The 24,513-nt window shown below is 40.9% G+C and overlaps 1 protein-coding gene across 2 annotated transcripts in view; it reads left to right on the top strand.

Annotated features, from left to right (window-relative positions):
- The window catches only part of nfatc3a (nuclear factor of activated T cells 3a), a 68,925-nt gene that overhangs the window by 4,555 nt on the left and 39,857 nt on the right, over nucleotides 1-24,513 (top strand). For both annotated transcript variants that reach the window (XM_037746459.1, XM_037746451.1), the window contains exons 2-3: nucleotides 17,561-18,743; nucleotides 23,937-24,099. In XM_037746459.1, coding sequence (XP_037602387.1) covers nucleotides 17,561-18,743; nucleotides 23,937-24,099 — 1,346 coding nt within the window. The remainder of the gene's footprint in view (nucleotides 1-17,560; nucleotides 18,744-23,936; nucleotides 24,100-24,513) is intronic.

The raw sequence follows: 24,513 nt of genomic DNA on the forward strand, positions 1-24,513 counted from the left end.
TGAGTTTTGTTCTGTTCTTCTTTTGTCTGTTTGTATGCTGTGTCTGTCTTTTCATTTTCTTGCTCTCTGAGTGTTTTCTTGTTGCTCAGGAAACAGTCACCTCTTTGAGGTGAAATATTCCACTGTTCTATTCAGAGGCACTGGGCAAGCTTACTGTAAGGGTTTTCCCCTGATTATGTACAGTGGCAGCTGAATAGAAGAACTAGTCCCTCTGTGAATCAGCGTAACTAGCCTAGAAAGTGGGATAGGATCATTCAAAAATCACTGAAATAAATCTGAAAGGACAGAGAATAGCTTTAAAATCAACAACAGCTTTATTCATTGACAAAACAGGCATCTTCAAAGTGAGTAAAAATGATTATTAAAAGCCTCTTCTACCAATACTTGTTCTCAGTAAAGGAAATTACCTAATTTAATATTCATTTAGATTTACTCTTAAAAGACGTGTTGTTGTTGTTTGCATTTATTTAGCGTAGTCCAGATCCAGGAGATGGTTTCAGATCACCAACAAAACAGTTTGCTATATTAGATACGTATATGGGTTAGTGCATATATATTGGCCAATAAGTAAGAAGAAAATTCAGTACAGAAATGTCAAAGATACAAATGCAACATTACAGAAATAATCTTGCCAGTATGTAGTTTATTTTTCTACTATAAAATGTTCTGCTCAGTACATATCTTCTACCTTTTTTTTTGCTAATCAAATTTAAGGGTTCTCGAAATATTTCTTTATGTTATATGTTGTTATAAATAAGTCAAAATATATCGCAATTAGGTTTTTTAAGTTTTCAAACATCGATATTGGTATTGCCCTCAACAATTGGTTCAGCTCTAATTTGCCATTGTGGGTTAAAAAATTGGATTAAGTCTATTAGTTAGCCTGTAGCTAAAGGCATGTATTGTTTATTACGGTAATGGTCGCAACTCATCACTGTGTGGTTAGCTGAGTCACTAATACTGAATGTTATTTTGCCAGGTGTATGGTCCAGATGAAAGTAGTTCACGTGTTTTACCTGGATTCAAAAGAGGCAATGACAGTAACTACCCAATTGTCTTTTTAAACTTTTAGAATATGAGGTGCTGCCTATAAGCTTCTTCTTCTTAGCGACTTCTCAGTGCTTTTGACTCGGGCTGTCCTCGACCAAAGAAATTCTTAGTCAACTAACACTCACAAGATTTTGTCAACTAATCTTTTAATTGATTTAATCGAGTTTCTCCACAAAGAATCACACAAAAGCACCACTTTAAATCTTATATTTATCAGAGATGTGCTTATAATAAGTCATTCAGCATAAAAAAGCATAAAAAATGACTAATTGAAATCTTAGTCAACTAAGACCAAATTGACTAATCGACTCAGAGGGTGCAGCCCTCCTTTTGACCCATCTGTCAGTTTCTGTTCCTAGTAAACAACATGGGAAAAAGTATTGTTTGATTGTTTTGCGCTGGAGGTGTGAGATTTGCTCAAAAACTGCTATATGACTATGGTAACCAATTCATTATTTAAAACTAATGTAGCAAAAACAAATAGTTTAAAAATGGTTTAAATGTGAGCTTTAGATTAAAATCCAACCCTAGTCAAAGCCTAAATAACCCACACTAAGCTCTAGCCGGTAACTATGACTCAAGACGAGGGGAGGAGCAAAATATCGTGGAATGATTTGTGATGCAAAAAAGAAAGTGGAAAAATTAAATAAGTAAAGTGAACTGATTCTCATCAGTTTTCCATGTGAGCTGTGCGGAGTAGAAACAAAGCCTTTGTCTTTTGGCTTCAAATAGCCAATGGACAAGTTCCACCAACTTTTGTGTACTGTGACAACAAGTAGCGACTCTGTTCAGCTCAGACAAACTGATTTACAGATTTACCAGGAACTCCAGCTTCTCTTATTTTACTGCAGATCCTTTCATGAACTTTCACTTATGTTTTTTTTTCACATTTTCAACTCGAGGGAGTGTGTCCTCTGTGTTTGAGGTCCATAGCAAATCTTCCTCTGTTCATCTCCAGTAATATCTTTCCACTGACTTTATTTCCCTACATGCCACCTCTAGATATTACATTGTGTTGGTAAAATTCAACTGAATGGCAGCATTCATCACTTTTCATTTTTGGTCCACTAAGGTGTTTGGAATATATTTGTCCAACCAAAGTCCATACATTTGTTCTTTGTTTTTATAAGAACATTGTAATTTAGGCATTTCTTTCCTCAACTGTGTGTTTATGGGGATCAGGATGTTCTTGTTAATCCAAGTGTGTACTTGTTTAATTGAATGTCTTTTCACACAAATAAAAAAAACATTCTCTCACTTAGCCCTAGTAGTATCTATTCATACAAATCATTTTGTTTTTGAGATATCCACCTCTGAACCTTCTGCCACCATTTCAATGCAATGGAGGAACAAGGGATTTAATTTGTGCCCCCAAAGCACTTAAAAAATAATTATTTTCCCAGTTACTCTGGAAAATCCACAGGCCATGGCTGTCAAAAGTTTTCACGAGGACTATTCCTTTCGTAGAATGTAATTCCAGTGAAAGTGGTTTACCACGAGGTCTGTGGATTACGCTAAGCCCCTGGGACATTGTTTCTAGTTGCTGGTGACTTTAAATGTAACAGTAGTAAAATTATATCAACCCAAATTCAGTGCTGCAATGGTTAGGAGAAAATGAACTGACTACAACTGTGATTGTCACTTCTGATGATCGATTAATCGATTAATTTATTAAGGAAAAATACAAAAGATTTGCTGGTTCCATAGTAAATGTGGAATATCTTTGGATTTTGGTCTGTTAGTATGACAAAACAAGTTATTTGAAGATAACAGTTTGGGCCGTGGAAAGTTGCTATGGTCGCTTTTCACTATTTTCTGACATTTAGTAGATTATTTTTTAGTAATTTGTGTGAACCGACCCTTTTAAGAAACTCTATTAGAAACTCTTAATGAACCTAACTGATTCATGAACTCACTATAAAAGTACCTCTCTACGCATAATTCCTTAGGGTACTTCACAATAAAATCCAATCAAAATTCCCCGTGCTAAGAAATGTTCACCATGAAAAGCAGCGACCGACGGTGTGTTATATTTCCATTAATAGTATGTCACAATGCTTGGTCACTCGTTTTCTACGGCACTTTTTCCCGTGAGAGTTGAGCTCAGTGCTTTTTTCTTTGTTAAATTTGTCATTTAAGGCTGTTGGAAAAAAAAAAACACTTGGGCGGCCTCTCAAAGATTTACATAGGCAGGGGAAACCACGTGTGAAGAGGCATGCAAGTCATGTTTTGAGTAACATTATGCGTAACGGACGTCAGTTCCAGAGAGTTTTCAATCTACTATCATTGTGAAACAAACGGCACTGAAAGTGGCATGTTACACACTTGTGTGTGATGGTTTTACTTGCTACAGACGGTGGCCTCACACTTGCTTTCATCCATAGTATCAAAAGGGGTTGTACATACTAATTATAGAACATATTTCCCCTCGACTGTTTTTGATTGTAGTGTCATATATGAAAATTATACAATCCATTTTACAACATGTATTTTTGCTTATCCCTTAAAGTACTACTTACTCCATTTGTGATAGTATCTATTGTGAAGTGGTTATGTGAGTGGTAGATATTGGTAAGTTTGGGTTATGCAGGTCACGAGCAGTGGCCTCATTGGGCGCTAGAGGTGGTCTGAGAGAGGCAGGGGGGCAGGAGTGCCCTTTATGGGTGGCAGAATAGTAGATCCACAGCGAAGGTGTCTGGCTTTGTGCCCAGACATGCCATGTGGGGTTCAGATGGCAGGGTGGAAAGAAAGAAGCGGGGGGCACACCGCGGTGCTCTCTAGCTGCTGGTAAGGGGAAGATGAACAGCATTTTTGGTGACCCACTATCCTTGTCTATATCTGCCTTTTTTTCTTTTTGTATATATTCCATATACATTGACTTTTTTTGTCCTTGCTTTTTTTTATCTCACGAATTGAAATAAGTTTTTGTGGTTTGCCAGTTGCCATCATACCAGCGTAGAGCATTGTAGACCCGCCACCAGGACGACTGAGGCTTCTTTCCTGTCTCACTGCTCTCTCAGGATGTGAAAGAGACCACCAGTGACATCAGAGAGACTGATCTAGGCTAATGAAATCTCCAGATGCCAGCAGTCACCACAACCACTTAGTCACTAGTCAGGTTTGATTTTGTTCTGTTAACATGCTGTGACATTTCTTGTACATCTAGCGTTGTTTTTATCATGGTTAGAAATTAAGATATGTCAAGGCACATTTTTAGCATCATAAAATGAGTTAGTGGAGAAAGCAATTTTTGCCCTCGTCTATGTTGTTGTCATTGCTCTGCTTCTCTGAACCAAGAGCCCGGTCCTCTCAGTTTCTTGTCGTGGGAAAGACTGAAATTACATCGCTCTCATGGTGGACTATTTTGAGCTCCCAGAGAGAGTGGCAGAGGGCAGGCGGCAGGTTCTAGTGACTCGTTTGTACTTAGCGCAGGAGAACCCCTCTCGTCCCGGCACGTCTGCAGCCTTTAACTTTTTACTGCTCAAGCACTTTGCAATCTTACCGAGGAGAGGAGTGGAAGAATGCTGTGCGCTACATCGCAAGGTGAGTGTCTCGGCACTCCCAGACTCTAGCCAGGTGTGTTTGTGTGTATATGTGTGTGTGTATGTGTTTGTTTAGACTTTATGTTGAGGGGTGGGAGCCACCACTCAGACAAGCAGCTGTCATTAGAGTACAGGCTGTCCTGACGTCTGTTATAAATTATATTACACCTTCCCTAAAATAACAACAGAATACTAGGGCTGTCAGTGGATTAAAATATTTAATCGTGATTAATCACACATTTTTCATCTGATCAAAATTTACCTTAAAGGGAGATTTGTCAAGTGTTTTATACTCTTATCAACATGGGATTGGGCAAATATGCTTGTTTTATGCAAATGTATGTCTATATTTATTACTGGAAATCAATTAACACAAAACAATGACAATGAGAAGCCCTCACTGGTACTGCATTTAGCATAAAAATATGCTCAAATCATAACATGGCAAACTCAAGCCCAACAGGCAACAACAGCTGTCAGTGTACTGACTTGACTATGACTTGCCCTAAATTGCATGTGATTATCATAAAGTTGGCATGTCTTTAAAGGGGAGACTCGTGGGTACCATAGAACCCATTTTCAGGTCAAGCGACCCCTTGGAAAATGGCAGTTTTTCCTCGCCAAAATGTATAATAAGTTTGAAGCATTATTTTACCTCCTTCGCAACAAGCTAGTGTGACATGGTTGGTACCAATGGATTCCTTAGGTTTTCTAGTTTCATATGATGCCAATATCTTCACTCTAGCTTTAAAACCCTAAGCCTGCTACAGCCTAAAAATCGCAAGTTGCGTTAATGCGTTAAAGAAATTAGTGGTGTTAAAACAAATTTCGTTATTATCACGTTAACTTTGACAGCCTTACAGAATACATCATTTTTTTCATTGACACACATATTGCCAATTTGGTGAGAGGTCACCAGTCTATAGTTAAAATATGTCCAACTTTATATTTTGCTCATATTGTTTAACGTTGTATGTACTGGACTGACCAATTGACCAATTGACCAATTTGCTAATGTGCAATTAGCTTGGGTCTTTTTTGACATTTTAATTGTGAAGCATGTTGATATTAGACATGTAGGACAATGATATTTATTGGTATGCATAGGTATAGTTATTATAACAGTTGTCACCACAAATTATATCCAAAAGACTGTTAAAAAGAAAATAAAAGAAGAGAGGAAAGCATACAAATAGAGCTAGGACAGTGGAATCAGACAAGCTAATGTCTATAGACTTTATAAATGTTATAGTTTGAGATTGAAGACGTTATGTGCCAGGAAAAAAAGAGAGTTTATGGACCAGGTTTCTAATACTTCTATGAAAGTAGAAAGACAGAGAGGTCAAAAGTCAGACAGTCATGCATGAGGTCCACATGTGGGGCTGGATCACCATGTGGGTGCCCCTTAACCCTACTGAACCGAAGGGGTCCCAGCACCCAGTGTGATGAATGAGACGTTTGTTTCCCGGGGCGAGGCATGAGTAACTATGTGTGGCATCTGTCTAGTTTAAATTTAGTGTAACTGAAGCTACCGCTGGCTGCGCTGTATCAACATGTCAGAGGCTGCGTTACACCAGAGAGAAAGCTGTTGAACTCCTGCATCTGCTTTCATTTTTTTCTTTCTCTCCCATTTTACTATGAGGCGCGGCTTGCTACACGGGGATTAGGGTTGTTTGAATCCCATTTTATTTTAGGCGACCCCTCAATGCCTTATATCAGTCAGGCTAATGCTTGGTATTGGCACCTCTCTACCCCATGCCGTTTTTCTTGTCCCAGTCCCGTTATGTGTCCAATCAAGTGTGACATGTTCTAAAATGAGTTATCAAGAAACAGAGGTGCCCTTTATTGAAAATGATAGGAGGTTTTAGATGGGATAAATAAGAAAATATTTAAAATAAATGACCTCTGTTGTCACTTTTAAACTTGTGAATCACCAGTTGGGTTCCATGTGTTTGGGTGGACCCTACTACACAGGTCACAATTGGAATGTGGACCATGTGGACTTTGACAGCTGGGCGAAAAGGGCACACCAATTGTGGATAGAGGTTTTAACAATATGAACTGCTGATCACTTTATGCACATCATGCTCAAATTGGGCCTCTGTGGTAAAGATATTCTAGTCATCTTGTTAAACATGTATGAACTTGTAGAGCTGTGAAAAAGACGGATGGGAAGAGTTTTCCTACTTACATATTCCACTTCCATTTATGTTTTTGGAGGAAAAATTGCAGTCTTCCTGTTTTTTCCTTGATTATTTCCTGTTCGTTTGTTCTGTTGTTTCGTGTTGGCCTGATTACAAGCATGATAAAGAGTAACAGGACTGTCATGAGGCTCTCCCCCCAAGCAGAGCAGATGGCCCCTATACTTGAGGACACTGCATTTCTTTTTACTACCTCACCATATCCTCATCATTCATTCCAGTGCTGCACAAGCAACCCAGAGGATGGGAAGTGGTTCTGCTGGTACAGTTGTTTAATTCATCTGTGTGAAGGTGGGTCAAGGCCAGGAGGTTGGGGTGGCCATTGTTGACATGTGGAGATTAGGAAGGTGTACAATCTGTCCTATGTACTCTTATTTCTATAACTAGCGTTACTTTGTTGATGCTTGGATATTCCAGGAACATAGTATATACAGTATAATAATCTGTATGATTTGTCATGAACTTGGTTGGAGGATATTGGACACACTTGTGCATATATCAGTGGTGTGTATATACTGTAGTCTCACTGCTAAGACCCACAGTGTGTAAATGTCAACTCTTCTCTCTCTCTCTTGTCGCTTACACTCTGTCTCTCTTGCTTTCTCTGTTTTTCTATCACACATAAAGGAACACAAAAGCTCTGTTTCCCTGTCTGTCCCTCTCCCTCGCTCTCTCTCTCTCCCCCCCTGGCTGATTTTTTCAAGCACATGCACAGTCAGCCCTGACAGATTGTTTAAATGTCACCCCTGCTAGCAGTAGCCTCTGATGTTATCTGCTCTGGGTTATTGCAGGCCATCAAGCGGCTTGTGTTCGCCTTGGAGGCCAATATTCTACATGCACTGTAGCTCTCCTGCTCCACTGAAAACCAATACATACATGAACCGTCTGACACATTGTTTGTTTACATGCACACAAGACACCAGGTTATTGGAGAAGCCAAGTTGGGGGGGGATTTGTTCCTGACTCGTTATTAGTTGTGCTGTAAACCAGTGATTCTCAAAGTCAGGTCCGTGGCACTCTGCCAGGGCATTCGCAACATAATTCACTATGAATTACAAAATTGTGCTGTGTCATTAAAAAGTGTATATATACAGATGAGGACCATTTGCGCCAATAAAACAAGCATTGTATCAATTACTACCACCCACATTAGCTTTGCGCCATTAGAAACTCTCACATCACACCAATCTGTCATGAATCAGTCACTTCGCTTCCTCTAATGCAAATATTACAATCAAAATTTTCTGAAGTAAAAGTATAAATTCTGTTGAGTTGAGTCCAATTTAAACAAAATGACCCTCTGTTTAAAAGTATATATAAGTGGTATTAACATGATTCAAATTGAAATGTGTTTCTGTACTATGAAACAGGTCTGAAGTATTTATGTTGAAACGTTTTACAATACAAATAAACTGGAAAAAGAAAGTTCGGAAACTTGTTTTTGGTGGATTATTTCTCTGTTGTTACAATACTAATTGGCATTGTATTTTACATCGTTAGAAAGCCTGTTTATGTACCTTCACAATGATGTCCAACTTGTAAGGATCATGCATTTGTGGGACGAGCAGCACAGCTGATTATGTGGGTCGCGCCCAAGAAAAATTTGCCAAAATGCTCCGTCAATGGTAAACAGTGTATTCTCCTGTTGGTATTGACTCTTGTTTTGAGTTGTTTGGTGGATTGGATGATTGAACTCTCTATCAGTAACAAGGAACAAACAAGACATATTGGTTATTTTACACTTTATTCATTTAATACATCGTCAGGAGCCTCAGTAGCGGTGGAAGATCCATACGCAGCCACAACAGCCTGACACCTCCTCCTCATGCTGATCGCCAACCTGGTCACACGTTGGTTTTGGATGGCGTTTCCTTCCTCAACCAGGATTCGTTGCAGGTCAGCCAGCGTGGTTGTGTTGGTCGCTCTAACACGTACACAGCACGATTGTCGATTACGATTAATTGTTACGATTAAGAGGGGTCTTTGGTGAATTTTCTGGTACGTTTTTTTTTTATCAACAAGTAATAATCCTTGTTCTGGGCTTTGTCATGCAAATGCTAAAAAAAAACGTAGAAACCCAGTGAAGCATAAGCCTATACAAAAAAAAAAGTTTATCCCAGTAGAAATCTATCTTTGTTCACCGGGTTTGCTATATAGTTTTATCCTGATAAAGGAAACCAGGTTTACATGACATTTAAGAAACCATGTTACTGCAAAAAGCAGACAGTTACCGAGATTATAATCTCTATAAACTGATTCTGCATTCACATGTAGAATCAGTAGGCAGCGGGACAAGACTTTGGTATCGGAAGTGTTCTGGTTTCCGTTTGTAGTCCGAGTAGTATTGACCAACCTTATGGAAAGCTTTGTTGCCATCAGTGATGTGGCTGTGCTTTGGTTTTGGTCATATCCGTCAAATACGCGTGGTGTAACATTATGGGGCATAAAATCCAAAGACACGTAATTGAGTTTCATTTCTGGCAACATTTAGCTGTATGCCTTGATAAAACCTTACGTAACAGTCATGTCCTGTATTATCTGGTGTTTGTTTGATATTAGGTGCTGGATTTCTGAGAATTTTCTCCAGTCAAATGATTCCAATTCAGTAGTCTTGTTTGAATTATTAGTCCTAGATTTAGCGAATACAGTGTAGCTTTGTTACTGAATGCTTGCCCTGACAGGAAGTTTTTTATCCACATTTTTCATTCATCTTTGGTGTCTAGAGACCCCCAAGCAGTGGAACTCCATATCTGAGGATCTCAATCATTCCTTTTAAATTCGTACTGAAATATCATCCTAAGGCATTTTACGGCATCTTATTTTCTATTTATTTTACGTTGTAAACGCTCCTGTTTTTTTTACCCGATAATGTTAATGTTTACTATTATAGTTTGTAAAGCACTTTTATAAATGCCATTTAAATAAAGCTTATTATTATGATTAAAATAAAAAGTACTAAGCTTTCCTGAGATCTTTTTTAGAGTACCAAATTAATGTACTCTAAAGGCAATTAGTGATGTGTTTGAAAGGGATTTTTGTGCGTTGGTGGGTATTTAGCTCAGGTGGTTACTTGGCACTCTATGTTTATCCCATAATGTTATCTCCGCATGAGATTGTTAATTAGGAGCTTAATTTAGCTGCCGGCATATGTTAACATTGGCTTAGGCTGCCATTGTTAAGCCGCTGCTGGCTGGTGAGTCTGCTGTGACGGCACAGGAAGGCTTTTTGATGTAACCCTAACATAACATTAGGATAAGACAGTGACAAGGCTCTACAGATGTCAGATTAAATTGAGACCCATACCTCAGGCTTCTACTGTATATGTGCTGTATGTACCTCATAACTCTAGATAAATCGGGCCTGCCTCTTTCTCCCCTACATTTGGATTTCTCTCCAACCACCTACACATAGCCTACTGTACAGGGATCATCAGTAGGTTTGGCACAAACCCAGTCAGCAAGGTTTAGAGCCACAGGTGTAGGCCAACCCTAACAATACTCGTGTGCATGTGCGTCACAGGCTCTGTGTTTAGAAATGAAGGCAACGAGCCAGCCACCGAGTTCTTGGAAGGAAGGAATTAAATTAGCTTTTGTGAACTCTGCTGGGAATCACTGCAATTATCTATATCAACCAAAATATTAAAAATGTGAAATAAAATTTTAAATTCTACAAAGAGCTTTTAAGACCCCTTGTGCTTGAAAAGGGGTTATTGTTGAATTATTGTGAATTATTACACGGCTTTGTTTAATACTCAATTCTGATTGACCAATCATGGCGTTCTACGGTCTATTATTTATTTATAGCAGACCGTTGCTATGTATAACAGATCGTTGCTATGGGCGCAGTTCTGATCTTGGACTTTGGCGGACCATTTTTTGTCAAATTATTGATTTCTTAAGTAAGTAGCCGTGTAATAAGCGATATGTTATTTTATGTATTAATCATGGTAAACACGCTTCATCAATGTCATGATAAAACTTGGATTTTTGCTTTCCGTTATATCCATTAAGTCACAGCTGCTGAGCAATCCTTGCCCTATTGTTACCTTTTATAAAAATGAACCCAAATGAGTTCCACACAGTGAGGTTTGCAGAATTTAAATTTGAAAGAAAATCAGATCAGCGCATCTCTAACCCAGACTTTAAAAAAGATTTTGTATTCTCATGCGCCATGTGTGTCTCTCGGAGTCAATTTGGACTGATACATTTGTCGAGATTTGTCTCAAGAAATTTGTTTAAAAAAATGTTTGAGATTTAGATTTTTTGCATTTGTTTTACAAGAGCACATAATTACAAAACCTCAGATTTACTGTTTTTAAATGTGTTAATTGATTTTTTTTAATCTGAGGTATATACCATTTATCCCATACTGGACATGACGTGTTGGCACACTTTTGCTCTGGTCTGTTGGTCAGCAGCTCTTGAGGAGGGCTGAAAGAGGAGACCGGGCTGAACACAAAGCCTTCTGTACAGGGGATGTAAGCAGAGCCTGCTCTAATCAACCTGCTTGCCCACCACAAAGGGAACCCTGGCTAAGGTTACCCTCTAGCTCCTGCACCACATGCTGTTGGGGCTAGTGGGTAACCTAAGACATTAATATGTGTTAGGGTAGTGTGCACATACATATACACACAAGGGTACACTCACATATACCCATACAGAAAGTGCAAAAAGACACAGGAAGGCACAACCACAGGCACACAGGAACACACACCGTAACACACCACCCACACACTATTATACCCGCACATAAAGACAGGTAGACGGAGAGGTCGTGGGCGCACCAGCGGGAACCAATGAGCTCGTCATCTTGAGACAAATCCTTCCCTCCCCCAGTAGTACACTGGGCTTTCTCAGAATGTGGGCCTGTGTGTCACTGCCGGTCACAGGACCCTGACACACTTTGTGTGCAGTGAGAGTAGGAAGAGGGAGGAACAAGTCTCTCTGGATTATCCCCCGAGCGAGAATCCCCAGGCAGTGTTACGGTCAGCCAGATTCCTGTTGAGCTTTGTGTCAAGGAGCCAAAGTGGATGCCACCATCACCAGTGGATCAGGCCGTTTCCTGCGGTTACCGTGTGGAACACAACAGTCTTTGTGGTGTGTGTCACAAACATCCACAAAGACGTGCTTCACTGAAACATCTCCCAGTGAGGCGGAGCTATTAATATCTTAGGTACAGCAAAGCCTCTTACAGATCTTTATTTAACCAGATTGGCTGTCTGATGTATGGACACTTGAGGAGTGTGTGATGCACCAGGCTTTCAGGAACAGTGCAAGGGCTTTGTAACCAAGGCCATTGATAAAACAACAGTACCACTACTTGCTCCTCTCCTCTCCTCTCCTCTCCTCTCCTCTCCTCTCTTCTCTTCTCTTCTCTTCTCTTCTCTTCTCTTCTCTTCTCTTCTCTTCTCTTCTCTTCTCTTCTCTTCTCTTCTCTTCTCTTCTCTTCTCTTCTCCTCTCCTCTCCTCTCCTCTCCTCTAGTCTCCTCTCTGACCTCCTGTCCTAAGGTGACTGGTGTTTGGCTTTGACTCGGGGGTTTCCCACCACCACCCAACCCTTTCCTCTCACTGAAGGGTTTTAGGTAGCAGGCTAATCTTATCTCAGGGCAAGGAGAGGGCTGTGGGCCAGGTAACATGGTCATCCCCTGTCTGACCCTCATGTGTGCAACACTGTCTGCTACTTACCTCTCCTCACCGTGTATTTTGATGTGGAAAAACATGCAAAAGTAGATGGATTTTTGTGGCATCTCACCTTTACCTGTCATTTTTTACTCTCACCACTGTGAGGCCAATGTAGAACAGAGAGAGAGAGACGGAATATAATAAATAAAAATGATTAATTTGACACTGTAGGACAACTAAGCAGAGGGATTTCTAATCTGTTATCTGAGGAGGCTGAGAAACAGACAGTTCAGAGACATGTTACTGCTCTCATTACTATCACTAGGCCAACACAGAGATCTAATACGACGTCCAAGACTCTCCCACACCATAATGTATTTTAAGATTTTGATGTATCATACATTTTATTCAGACATAGTACTATATTTGATGTCTTAGATGGTCACCCATTGCCACTGGTAGTACACAACAGATAAGGCAGCAAAACTCTGCCTTCTTCCCAGTAGTTTATACTAAACAGGTTATCTGTGACCACAGGTTACACAATTCAAAGCACATTGTCAGGAATGAACAGTCAATGCCTAGCGGCCAACCTGCCTACACTAGTTTTTAGTGACTGCTGCTCTTTATAGCACATTTGACAGCTTACCTGATCCAGCAATTGAAACTTTCAATTTAGTTTTTTCTTCATAGAGAAGTTCTAAATAGACCATTGGCTGATTGGTAGGAAATTGTACAAAACTGTGACTGTATAGTGTTATCATTTAAATGCAACATTTGTATTTATAATATTCAATTATATAAACAAACTTACCTTCCAAGTAAGCTTCACTAACAAAACAACGCAATGCACAAATCAAGCTACAGTAAAAGGAAAATATTGTGTAAAAACACAGTGCCAGATTTACCATCATAAAAGCACAGCACACATTTCTCTGACTTTCATTCAATTGGTGCTTGCAATTTGTTTGTAATTAGCACCTAATTTACTAAGGCAGCAGCTCATTACTGAGTCAGCACCTGGGACTGCCCTGCCCTTAATTATACGTATTAAATGCTTTTTGTATGTGTGATTCAATAGAGCTAAAACAAGTTTGTCTAGTTGTGTTTTTAGCTAAGCAGCAACCCAGAAAAGCAAACCGACAAATTCAGAAAACCTTTTTAGCAAATGACAATTCATGTCTTACATGTGGCATTTTGCATTCAAAGGGATAGTTCGGGTGTTTTGAAGTGGGGTTGTATGAGGTACTTATCTATAATCAGTGTATTACCTACAGTAGATGATGGTCGGCACGCCTCCAGCTTGGAGAACTAGACAGGATTTACCGCACGGAAGCAAAGCAATGTACTGCTGTGGACGCTATACTTAGAATATTTTTATTGCTTTACCTTGCCGTCAGAAAGCCATTTCCGATGGGGAACTGAAGTCGTTGTATCCATTTATACTCTTGCCAAAGCCACCACACTCCATTGAAAAAACCCTGTAATTTTACCTCACAGAACACGGGGGTTGCTGGTCTACCGCTGCCTCGATCGGTTAGTTTGTATGTGCTATTGTGTGACTTTGGTGAAAACAAACTAACCAGTCACACAATGACACAAACAAACTAACCAATCAACTCCTGTGTTCTACGACGTAAAATTACAGTTTTTTTCAATGGAGTCTGGTGTCTAAATAACGTCTTCAGTTCCCCCGTTGGAAACATAGACTGTATAGCTGTGTCATGGTGAGGTAAATCGGTGAAAATATTCTAAATATAGCGTACACTTAAACTGATATTGATTTTTTAGGTGAGCCTTTCTTTTGGGTGGCTACAATACCTAAAAATGTTGAGTTCTACTGTGGAGTAACTCCTGTCTGCTTCTCCAAGCTTGGGGCACGCCGACCGTCATCTACTGTAGGTAATACACCGACTATGGATAAGTACAGTATCTCATATGGGTTGTATGAGGTACTTATCCATAGTCGGTGTATTATCTACACTTCAAAACACCCAACTATCCCTTTAATGTGGATTCCCACTAAGTGAATATGGGGAAGAAGCAAAGCAAGAATAGTAATGGGTGCAAAAAAATGGAACACGTGTTTTCAACCACTCATAGACTCTTAAGAGAGAGGATCTCTATTATAACACAGGGGTATTTATGTCTCTGTAATCCAAAATGTTTTTTTAAAATGTCTCTCTAAATTAGTATCTAGGATAAGGGCTTTTAGAAGGAAGAATTAATGCAATGTGTATATGTAAATCGCTGTCCTTCTTTGGCAAATGGTTTGAAAATGCTTTTAATCATGATTTATTTTTGTCGCAAATATAGATTTTTAATTTTTTTATTAGTTTACAGAGGAAGAAGTAGGGATACTCGTGCAATGGATTTGCTGTATCACCATTACAGCAGATAGGGAACATTTTGCAACCCAGATAAAACAACAAAAAATGCAACGGAAGAAACCCAAGTCACTATGAAATTATGGGTGATGTTGTTTTCTGTGAGCATGTACGGAAGTGCCGCGTATTATGGGAAAAGGGTTGCTTGTTGTGGTATGCCTCATGTTATTTCCCAATTCAGGCTATCATATGTTTTCCTCATTTCCTCACGGCTTCTTTCTCTTCCTATCCACTCTGCTGTCCTTCTCTTGCTACCCGTCAGTCAGATGCTGTCGTCACAGGATCCACTGCTGGGTCTTGTGACAGGCAGGCAGGGCCAGTGCGAAGCCGAGCAGCTATAAATAAAGACCTTCTGCTACTACTGCCTCTGTTGCTGCTGTTGGATAGAGAGGATAGGAGGGCAGAGAGAAAAAAACATTTCTTTTTTACAAATGTCTTTGAAACCAGCTTTAATATCTGATTTGTCAAAGCTGTTATATTACTCTTACTTGGAACTTACCACCAAGTTATGCCACGTTTATCTGTGCTTGACAGTTAAACAGTTTTTGAATGTTAAAAAAACAGTCTGTTATTTTAGGCAGGTAGATCTTTTTAAGGAATATGGGGAAGTGTAATGATTTTCACAACCTTATCCTGTACAGGCTACACTGTGGTTTTAGCTCAGCTTTAGCTAATCGTTTAATGAATGCTCAATCTCATTGGCCTATATTTTAGCCCTGGCCATTTTGCAGTTTTCTGAAGGATATTAATCATTTCACTTTTTTTAGTAAAGCCAAAGCTGTATTCATCATAGCTTAAAAGGCCAAAGAAAGGACATGACAGGAAGGCTGATGTTACACGCTTGCTTTGTTTTACTTTTTAAGTTCAGTTTCTATTTACAATGGGTTATATGGTGTGTGTGTTTTTGTTATAAAGTTTAGTTTTGGTCAGGTGAGTGAAAGTTTAAAAGTTATGCCTACCCTGCTCTAGGCTACTTGATGCACGATACACACAATTTAATTTTCAAAAGGGAAAATCTACATGGGGAGATGTTTTTGGACAAATCTCAGTTTTCATATGTATATAATAAAAAGTAAAATCCCTGATGTGTTTACAGTGTGAAAATGTCTCTGCATGTGAAATGATGTTATTATACTTGTGAACCACTCGGCGTTGGGGGTTATTCCCAATGAGAGCAGCAGAGCATATCCAGTGGAAGTTTATCAATAACCTCTAACAGAGTAGTGCCAATGCGGACAGTGGGCTCTTGTCTATTTGTTTGTGTGTGGGTGTGTGTGTGTGTGTGTGTGTTTGTGTGTGTACTCACTGCCTGTGCCGGATGACCTTTGGTATAAATAGCCTGCCGGCGCTAGCTGTGATGACAGCCGACAGCACGCACCGTTGTGTGAATTTGTTTCCTGAGTAGTGCTGTTCATTGGTTATCCCTCTTGGAACAATGCCTGTATGACTGCCTGCTACCCAGCAACACTCCGGCCTCTAATTTCCTGAAAGTGGGCTCAATCGCAAGCACAAACTCAGGGCGCAACAAGCGCATATTGGTCTGTGATCAAATCATTTCATGCAATTTTGACAACCAGAGACTCAAGCCTAGTCCTGGTCAGGATGAATACATTACTAGTAGGAGTGCAGCATCAGCAGGTTGATTTAGAATAATTACCAATTACATCGTCTCCTCTTATCTCTTTTAAAAGCAAGTTTAATGCACCTGGAGGAGAGTCCAGACCACTTCTCTGTTCTGCTTCAGGAGTCCCAAAGCACAAATATACAGCGACCCAAACAGTAATATAAAATACCTTCAATATGCTTTCAATATCTTGGCTGCCTTTGAGTTGGCATTTTGGATCTGGCGTGCTGGCCTGAAGAGCAGACAGAAGCTCTAATCTTGGATCAAAATGATCTCATTATTTGTTTTACACTGTCTATTCCTGTCTGCTATACCTGTGACCGACTTTGGCTGTGATGAGGATGATTAAAGGGTGGATTACATGTAAATGGCTTATGTATCAGCTATATGCCTACTAGTGCTTTTGTCTTATCTGCATAAACACAACCTTAGCGCTGCCACTACACTCCTAGGTGTATAAGTTATCCCAAGAATGTGGCTTTAGGAGTTGTGACACAACTAAAGGCCTTTACACACGGGGGCGTGACCAATAAACAACACGAAAATGCGATATGCTGTGAATATTATATGTTTAGGGCTTTTATTGTGAAAGGTAAGAACGGAAAGAGGTGGACTTGGTCTGCGCTGCCTTGTTCAAGGTTGAAAGGAGTAATAAAGTTTGCCGTCCTGGTTCGGACTACAGAGCCTCCATGTTATTGTTTCATAAATATAGGTGCGTTTATTTGCGGTGCGAAAGCTCAGAAAATCGACCTAGTTCCATAAAAAAATTATGTCAATTTTTGCCACATAATATTCATGTACTGTTTGAAAGTACTTATGACAAAAACAACAGTTTGAATAAATTTATTGATGTGCAATTTAATTGCATGAAAAACAATGCAGCCAGCCTTTTGGTGTAGTCTTTAAACTCTCACTATTTTATTTTAATCAATGTGTTACCAACATAAGCTTTTCAACGACTTGATAAGAGTTGCTCTGGATATTCTGACCAAGACTAGTTTGTATTGTATTTCGTCATTAACACAATGAAGTCAAGCTAAGGAGGAACATTAAGGAAAAAGCAACAGTAATACAGTAATTGAAAATATTCTCCAGATTGCGGTATCTTAATGTTCCCTTTCTTTTCTTCTCCTAGATCTGGAGCCTGATGACAACACGTCGTTCTACATCCTAAATGTGGGCCAGCCCCAGTCTATGGTCACCAACCACCAGTCTATTGGCCTGCCTCGTCATGGCATGCAGTCCCACTCCCAGATCATCAGCACTTCCCCACGCCTTCACTCACACAAACCGGGATCTGAGCCTCCGTGCTATGAGGCACATGACTCCAAGTACGGCAGCTCCCCTCTGCTGCCCTCCGCTGCTGTGGAGGCACCGAAGGCCTTTGAGTGCCCCAGTATCCAGATCACCTCCATCTCCCCCAGCTGCCAGCAGGAGATGGATGCCAATGAGGAGGATATGAGGGCCAATGGCCCTGATGGGGACTACCATGGCGAGAGGCCCCTGTCCAGAGACCACCTGTATTTGCCCCTGGACCACTCGTACCGGGACTCTTCGCTCAGCCCTAGTCCATGCAGCAGCCTCTCCTCTAGGAGCTGGTTCTCTGATGCGTCCTCCTGTGAATCATTCTCACACGTCTACGACGATGTTGACTCAGAGCTAAATGAAGCGGCAGCCCGGTTCACCCTGGGCTCCCCGCTTACATCCCCAGGCTGCGTCTCCCCTCAAACCAGCGGCGTGGTTTTGGAGGAGCAGCCCCACTGGCAGCACCACCACCCCGCCTTCGTGCACCACTCCCACTCCATCAGCCTGTCACCTCGACAGTCGCCCTGTCACTCGCCACGCACCAGTGTCACAGATGAAAACTGGCTTAGCCCACGGCCACCCTCCAGGCCGTCCTCACGTCCCACCTCGCCCTGTGGCAAGAGGCGCCACTCTAGCGCCGACATCTGCTACCCCGTCTCATTGTCTCCTCATCACTCACCCTCGCCCACGCCAGGACCTTCACCTAGGGGCAGCGTGACAGAGGACACCTGGGTTGGCAGTCCTTCTGTCGGCATGTCACCCTTCCAGTGCTGCCCGTCTGAAGCAGACATCCCATCCAAGACAAGGAAGACCTCACAGGACAGAACATCTATGCAGACGGGGAAAGGGGAGCTGGGGCTAGATGACCAAGGAAATATGTCTCCTAATCTAGACTCTCCGTCAGACGAGGGCCTGCACAGCCTGAAGAAGGACGGGCCCGGGGAGCAGTTCCTCTCAGTGCCCTCTCACTTCTCATGGAATAAACCCAAACCTGGTCATACACCTATATTCAGGTAAATTTGCTGATGTTGAGGATTTTACTAATAACCATCTTTTCTAAATTCAGCTCCATCTCACAGATGCTGTCACTTAATCCACTTTAAGCAAATGATTCATGCAGCTGTAGAGGACTCAGTGGGAGAGGAAGTGACTGGAAAATTCTAACATTTTTATCTTTTCAAATGTCAGCGAGGACTTTCTCAACTGGTTGAAAGAAGTTTCTGTTGCAATCCATTTGTTCTTTTCTGCTTCCTGTTTGTATTTGACAAAGAGTACAAAGACTTGGCGACAGTTGTGACGGCAGTATTAGTGTGGATTAGAATAGATACTTGATGGATTACATCCTTTATATTTAATTTAACTTATAGTTAAAAACAGAAGGTGGTGTGATGATTAATGCAATCACTGCTTGGCAAGACAACGCATGTCATCAATCTTAAAAGCAATTAGTAAGTCAAGGCTAAACAATAGACCTCAGTGGTGAATGTTTTTATAGAGTGTTATGAGGTGTCATAAAGATTGGAAACCCTTTTTGATCTAGGAGAGAAGTGTTGCATCGCAGTGCAGTAGATTAATATCAAATAGCACGTTAAATGAATTATAGACCTGTTGATGGAACGCTGCCGATCAATGTTCAGCAACGAGGGAACTTTGAGCTTTATATCAGCAGTATAAATCTGACTTAGTTACATTGTAGAGCAATACAAGTTTATTAGCGTGTGCAAGGGAACACATGGGGACGCACAGCACAAACTCCTCCAAACACACAGGCCCAATCTCCACATTAAAGAGTGATGGGTGCAATCAGAAACTCATAATGGAGTGTTTTAGGAGAGGAGTCTGCTGTCTGTTCTCCAATGTGCGCAGCAGATGAAGACATGGCCTTGTTTGTGTGCACTGGCCCCTAGCACTGTAAATCAGCACAGGGCACATATGGCAAGGGGGCCACCACACACAGACACACACACACACTTACACACACACACATACACAAAAACGTGCATAGACATAACACAAATGCTTGCTCACATACACCTAACACTCTCCAGACAATAACAGGCCAGGGTAACAGGGTCAGCTCTATGATGAGTCACCGTTTGATATTTGCATCCTTGCCCTTGTAAGTGAAATTTCCTAAGGCCATGGCTGAGACAGTGACAGAACAATGTCTACAGCAGCTACTGATGTTTACTCTAGTTTTGACCCACAAGTATTCCCTTACACTTGCTCCTGCTAAAGTTACTGTACCATTGCCCAACTTGCCTTCAATAGTTGCTCACGTTGGCATAAAATACAGGAAAATACAATTTTCAGATGTGCATAGTCAGGTGGTGTGAGCTCTTGTCTGCCATGAGATAGAAGCTGGTTGAGTTGGCTGTGTGCAGGCATAATGTGTGTTAGTACTGTTTTGAACAGATGGCCCAGGTGGAATGGGTGGGATTGGGTAAAAGAGTGGGTGGGGGTTCAAAAATTGGTGGAGTGTTCAGACACTACTCAGAGTATTCTCCCACGTTACTCCGTGAGCTGTCTGCAATGAGATATTAATGGTATTCTTATGAGTTGGCTGTCAGAAGTTTTATTAAAACTAAAGGCCAGTATTACTCTGTGGCAAATACAATATGTGCATCTGCAGCCAGTAAGCAGAGCCTAGGCTAGAATTTGTTAGCAAAAAACTAGTCTAGCAGATAACTAGGGGTGGGAATCCCCGGAGGCCCCATGATACGATATTTCACTATGCTTAAGTCACGATACGATCTTATAGCGATTTTAAACATTTTGCGATATGCTGAGTATTGCGATAAGATATATTGCGATATATTATGATTTATTAGCCTACATGTTTTCAACTGCAAATTATGCAGTTTGTCAACATCTGTTTTATCTAGTAAGATACAGTTTCCACTCTGTTCATCTCTGAATTTTCATTCACAAATCTTGAAGTGAGAGGTCAAGGGACCTGGCCAATGGTCAATGGCCATGCCAGTTTTTCCTCACCAAAATTTAGCGTAAATTTGAAGCGTTATTTAGTGTCGTTCCCGACAAGCTAACATGACATGGTTGATACCAATGGTATCTTCACTCTAGCTTTAAAACTGAGCCCATTACAACCTCTGAAAGATTCGTCGGATTATTAAGAGGTTAATAGATGATATAATAAAAAATTTATACTTGACGTCAAAGTGCCATGCAAAATATTGCGAGACTCTGCTGTATTGTTTTTTTTTACCCACCCCTACAAGTAACCACTACATCACTGAATTGATGCATTTTTTGTATTTGGAGCTTAAAAGCGAGAGTGACAGAAAGAAAAAACATTTAACTGAATGCGATATCCTTTGGAACGAGACATGCAGTTTTGTTGTTGGCAGCAGCAGAGGTACTGTGGGTATTATTGGTTAGAGGTTGTATTTATGCTTACTGGTATACCATAAGGCAACCAGTAAAGATGCCCTGGTTTCCAGGAAATAATTGTAATGATCTTTCGATATAAAGCTGCAAGAAAACAATATACACCTACAGTTAAAATATTGCAAGAAAATCTGTTTACAAGGTGTCATTTCATGACTTCAAATGTGACTGGGCCTCACATTCATGCAACATGTGTAGATGCAAGATTACCTATTTCATTGCATGGGAAGGATGCTAGGGGGATGATGCATGGGATGACCATAGAGAAGACTGGGTAGGTTGTGGGACTGTGCTTGGACTGGGAACCCCTACACCATGGCTTAGACATTTGAGAAAGGTTATGCTGTGTCAGGACATAGGCTACCGCTTCTGCTCTGCTCCGTCACAAAGCTCATATTTCCTCTGTCCTCCTCTACTCCTGTTACCGTAGCAGCCATGCAAACCCACACTTCCTGGGTGGTTATGTCATGGCTGCTGGGAGGAAGACATAAAGGGTTGGGATGCCTCTATAACACAGTGTTCGATTTTAGACCAAGCTGCTGTAGGGTGAAAACTGTGTTTGAAAATCAAACTTAAAAGGATTGGGCAATGAGGACAGCTGTTTGACCATTCAGACACTACAACAGACTATACATTCATCATCATCATCATCATCATCATCATCATCACAGTTACTCAACAGTTACAGTAGTTTTGAAGCAGTATATGATGCTAACCATCATGACAACTATTGGTGGTATAAGTGCCTTTAATCTCATGTGATTTGCTCAACCTGACCGATTAGTCTTTATGTAACAATTTACAACCTGAAGTGGCTTTAGGTGACATTTACACATCTGTAGATTTGTAACCAAGGCTGCATTTAGCTGCTCAAAACCTCTACAAAATACCTCTACAAATACTTTCCTTTGGATTTGATGCCAGTTTGTGAAGCGAAATGGCTCCACTGAAAGCCCGACTCACATGTCTTTGATTCAGTCTGATCAGATTGTTCTGCACGCAGCCAGCACTTGACAGGCGTTTGGAAAGGGAAGAATTAAGGGAGTCAACCACGCTGGCTAAAACTTTACAAACTTTCCCTTGAGAATGATTTGTACTGTCAAAGATCTATCATGCCATTTAGATTTTGTGCGTTTGCATGCTAGGAGCCTGTACCGTCTTGGATAGAGCCAAATACAAGCTTATGCCACCGTGTGACAGGTTGAGCCTACAGCGGCCAACACTGTGGTAGAGATCGTTGTGTAGCATGCGGTGTCTGCCTCTTGGCCCACGAGACAGCATATACTATACTGCAGCTGCAGTCAATTCACTGACTCAGGCCTAACATACACAGCCATAGGCATAGAGACACACATGCATGGACACAGTGGGACACACACACAGTTTAATTTATGATTGTGTAAACTGCTGTGCTAAAAAAACAATGCCACTTTGTAACTGCTGCCAGACAAAACACCTGGATGACACACATACAGACGGTATAGCGTGTGCTGCCCTACAGTAGGCCTTTTGTATCATCAATAATTAATTGTGTACACTGTCAAGATGTGACAAATGTTTACAGTGTGGCTTTTACTACAATTCAAGTACCTCGTCAAGTAAAATATATATACTGTATTAGTTCTGTACAGATATTACAGAGTAGAATAAAAAGGTAGACTTAAATAAGCAAAAATAAAAAAATAAGTAAACCAATAACCTAAGCCTAGTAAACCGATTTGAAGATATACATTTGGACCAGATTACCTCCCATTTTGGGCGTTGGAGATATGGCACTATGCTCCAAAATCATTATTTTTAGTGGATTGTGGGGATTTTACTTAATAATTAAATAAATCATAATCAACAACAACTGATGCAACATGTGGAAAAGGTTGCGGCTTGGTGCTAATGGTTGATGATGCCAGTGTTTACAAACTGTTTTGGGGATAATGTGATCTGATGCACTCAGATGGAGAGACCCAGTTTCTCTACGGAGAAGGCCATTGAGTGTTTTATTTTTGAGTGCAGCTGTTCAAATATGATTGTGGCCTACACAGATAGAAAAAAAGAGGCAGGGAGGAAAAACACACAATGCCAGCCCCTGTGGTGCACTACATGTAAAATATACACTTGTACTGTATGCAGACACACACACACACACACACACAGTCATTTTCTTACTGTTTTTACTGTTTGACATACATTCTCATCCTACCACCCATCCACTGACCCACACAGAAGACTCACAAAAGAAAACCCCCTTTAGAAAATGATTCAACCTTACAGTCTTAACCTGACCTATGACAAGAGTTATGTTTAAGAACAGGATTAATGCACGTGGGCATTCCAGTGATTCACTGTCTGGTGGGGCTAAGTGCACTGCATGTTATACCCCCATTTTACACCCATTATGCTGTCTCAGACCATGCAAGGGGAATACCACCTTCTCAGCTTCTCGGTGTTTTCAGACAGCCGTCAGATTGTCATTAGCCGTAAAGTAGAAAAAGAGGTTGTTTTGCTTCTTGACTCGACTGTGTGATGTCACATAGATTAACATATGTACAGAACATTTTTAAATATGGAAAATGTGAAGGTGTGACTACACAAGCAGATTTTCTGAGGGAAATTATTACTGTTAAGGCTGTTTAAATGCTCTTTCTTCATCATTGACGAGATTCTGTGCGCTTAGTCTACAACCACAAACCACTCCACATTGTGCTCTGAATGAATCTTTTACACAACACTGTATGTTATAATGCTTTCATACCGAAGTTCTAATCTACTCTTTCTCTTTGTGTGTGTGTGTGTCTCCTCAGGACCTCCTCACTGCCTCCTCTAGATTGGCCGCTGCCAAGCCAGTTTGGCCAGTATGACCTGAAGATAGAGGTGCAACCCAAAGCCCACCACCGAGCGCACTACGAGACTGAGGGCAGCCGAGGAGCCGTCAAAGCAGCGTCCGGTGGCCACCCGATCGTCAAGGTAACACACGTTTTGAGGCCGCTTACTGTTGCTCAGCCAAAAAACCTCCACCGTTTTGTAGTTTAACCCTGAAACTGTAAAGACTATTACCCAAATGCTAACAGGCTTAGCGGTGAAAATCATTCCTGACATCCTATGCATAAAAATGACCAAAATCTCTTTTACAGAACATTAACTTTGGTTTTCCGCTGCATTAAAAAAAATATGAGCACTGATGTCTCTACCATACTGAGGATTACATTTCCCTCTGAGGTCAGGACTGATTTACTGTCCATGTTAACACGATGCTGGCCATGCATTAGTTAAGCGGGACCCTGTGCGCTGAGCGCCTATTATCCAGCTCCCACTGCGTTAACCACACAGCCAGCCTTCAGTGATGAAATCGAACATGAAAGGAAGAGAAGTGAGCTGAAC

Source organism: Sebastes umbrosus, chromosome 2 (genome assembly GCF_015220745.1).
Source record: "Sebastes umbrosus isolate fSebUmb1 chromosome 2, fSebUmb1.pri, whole genome shotgun sequence".
Classification (NCBI taxonomy): domain Eukaryota; kingdom Metazoa; phylum Chordata; class Actinopteri; order Perciformes; family Sebastidae; genus Sebastes; species Sebastes umbrosus.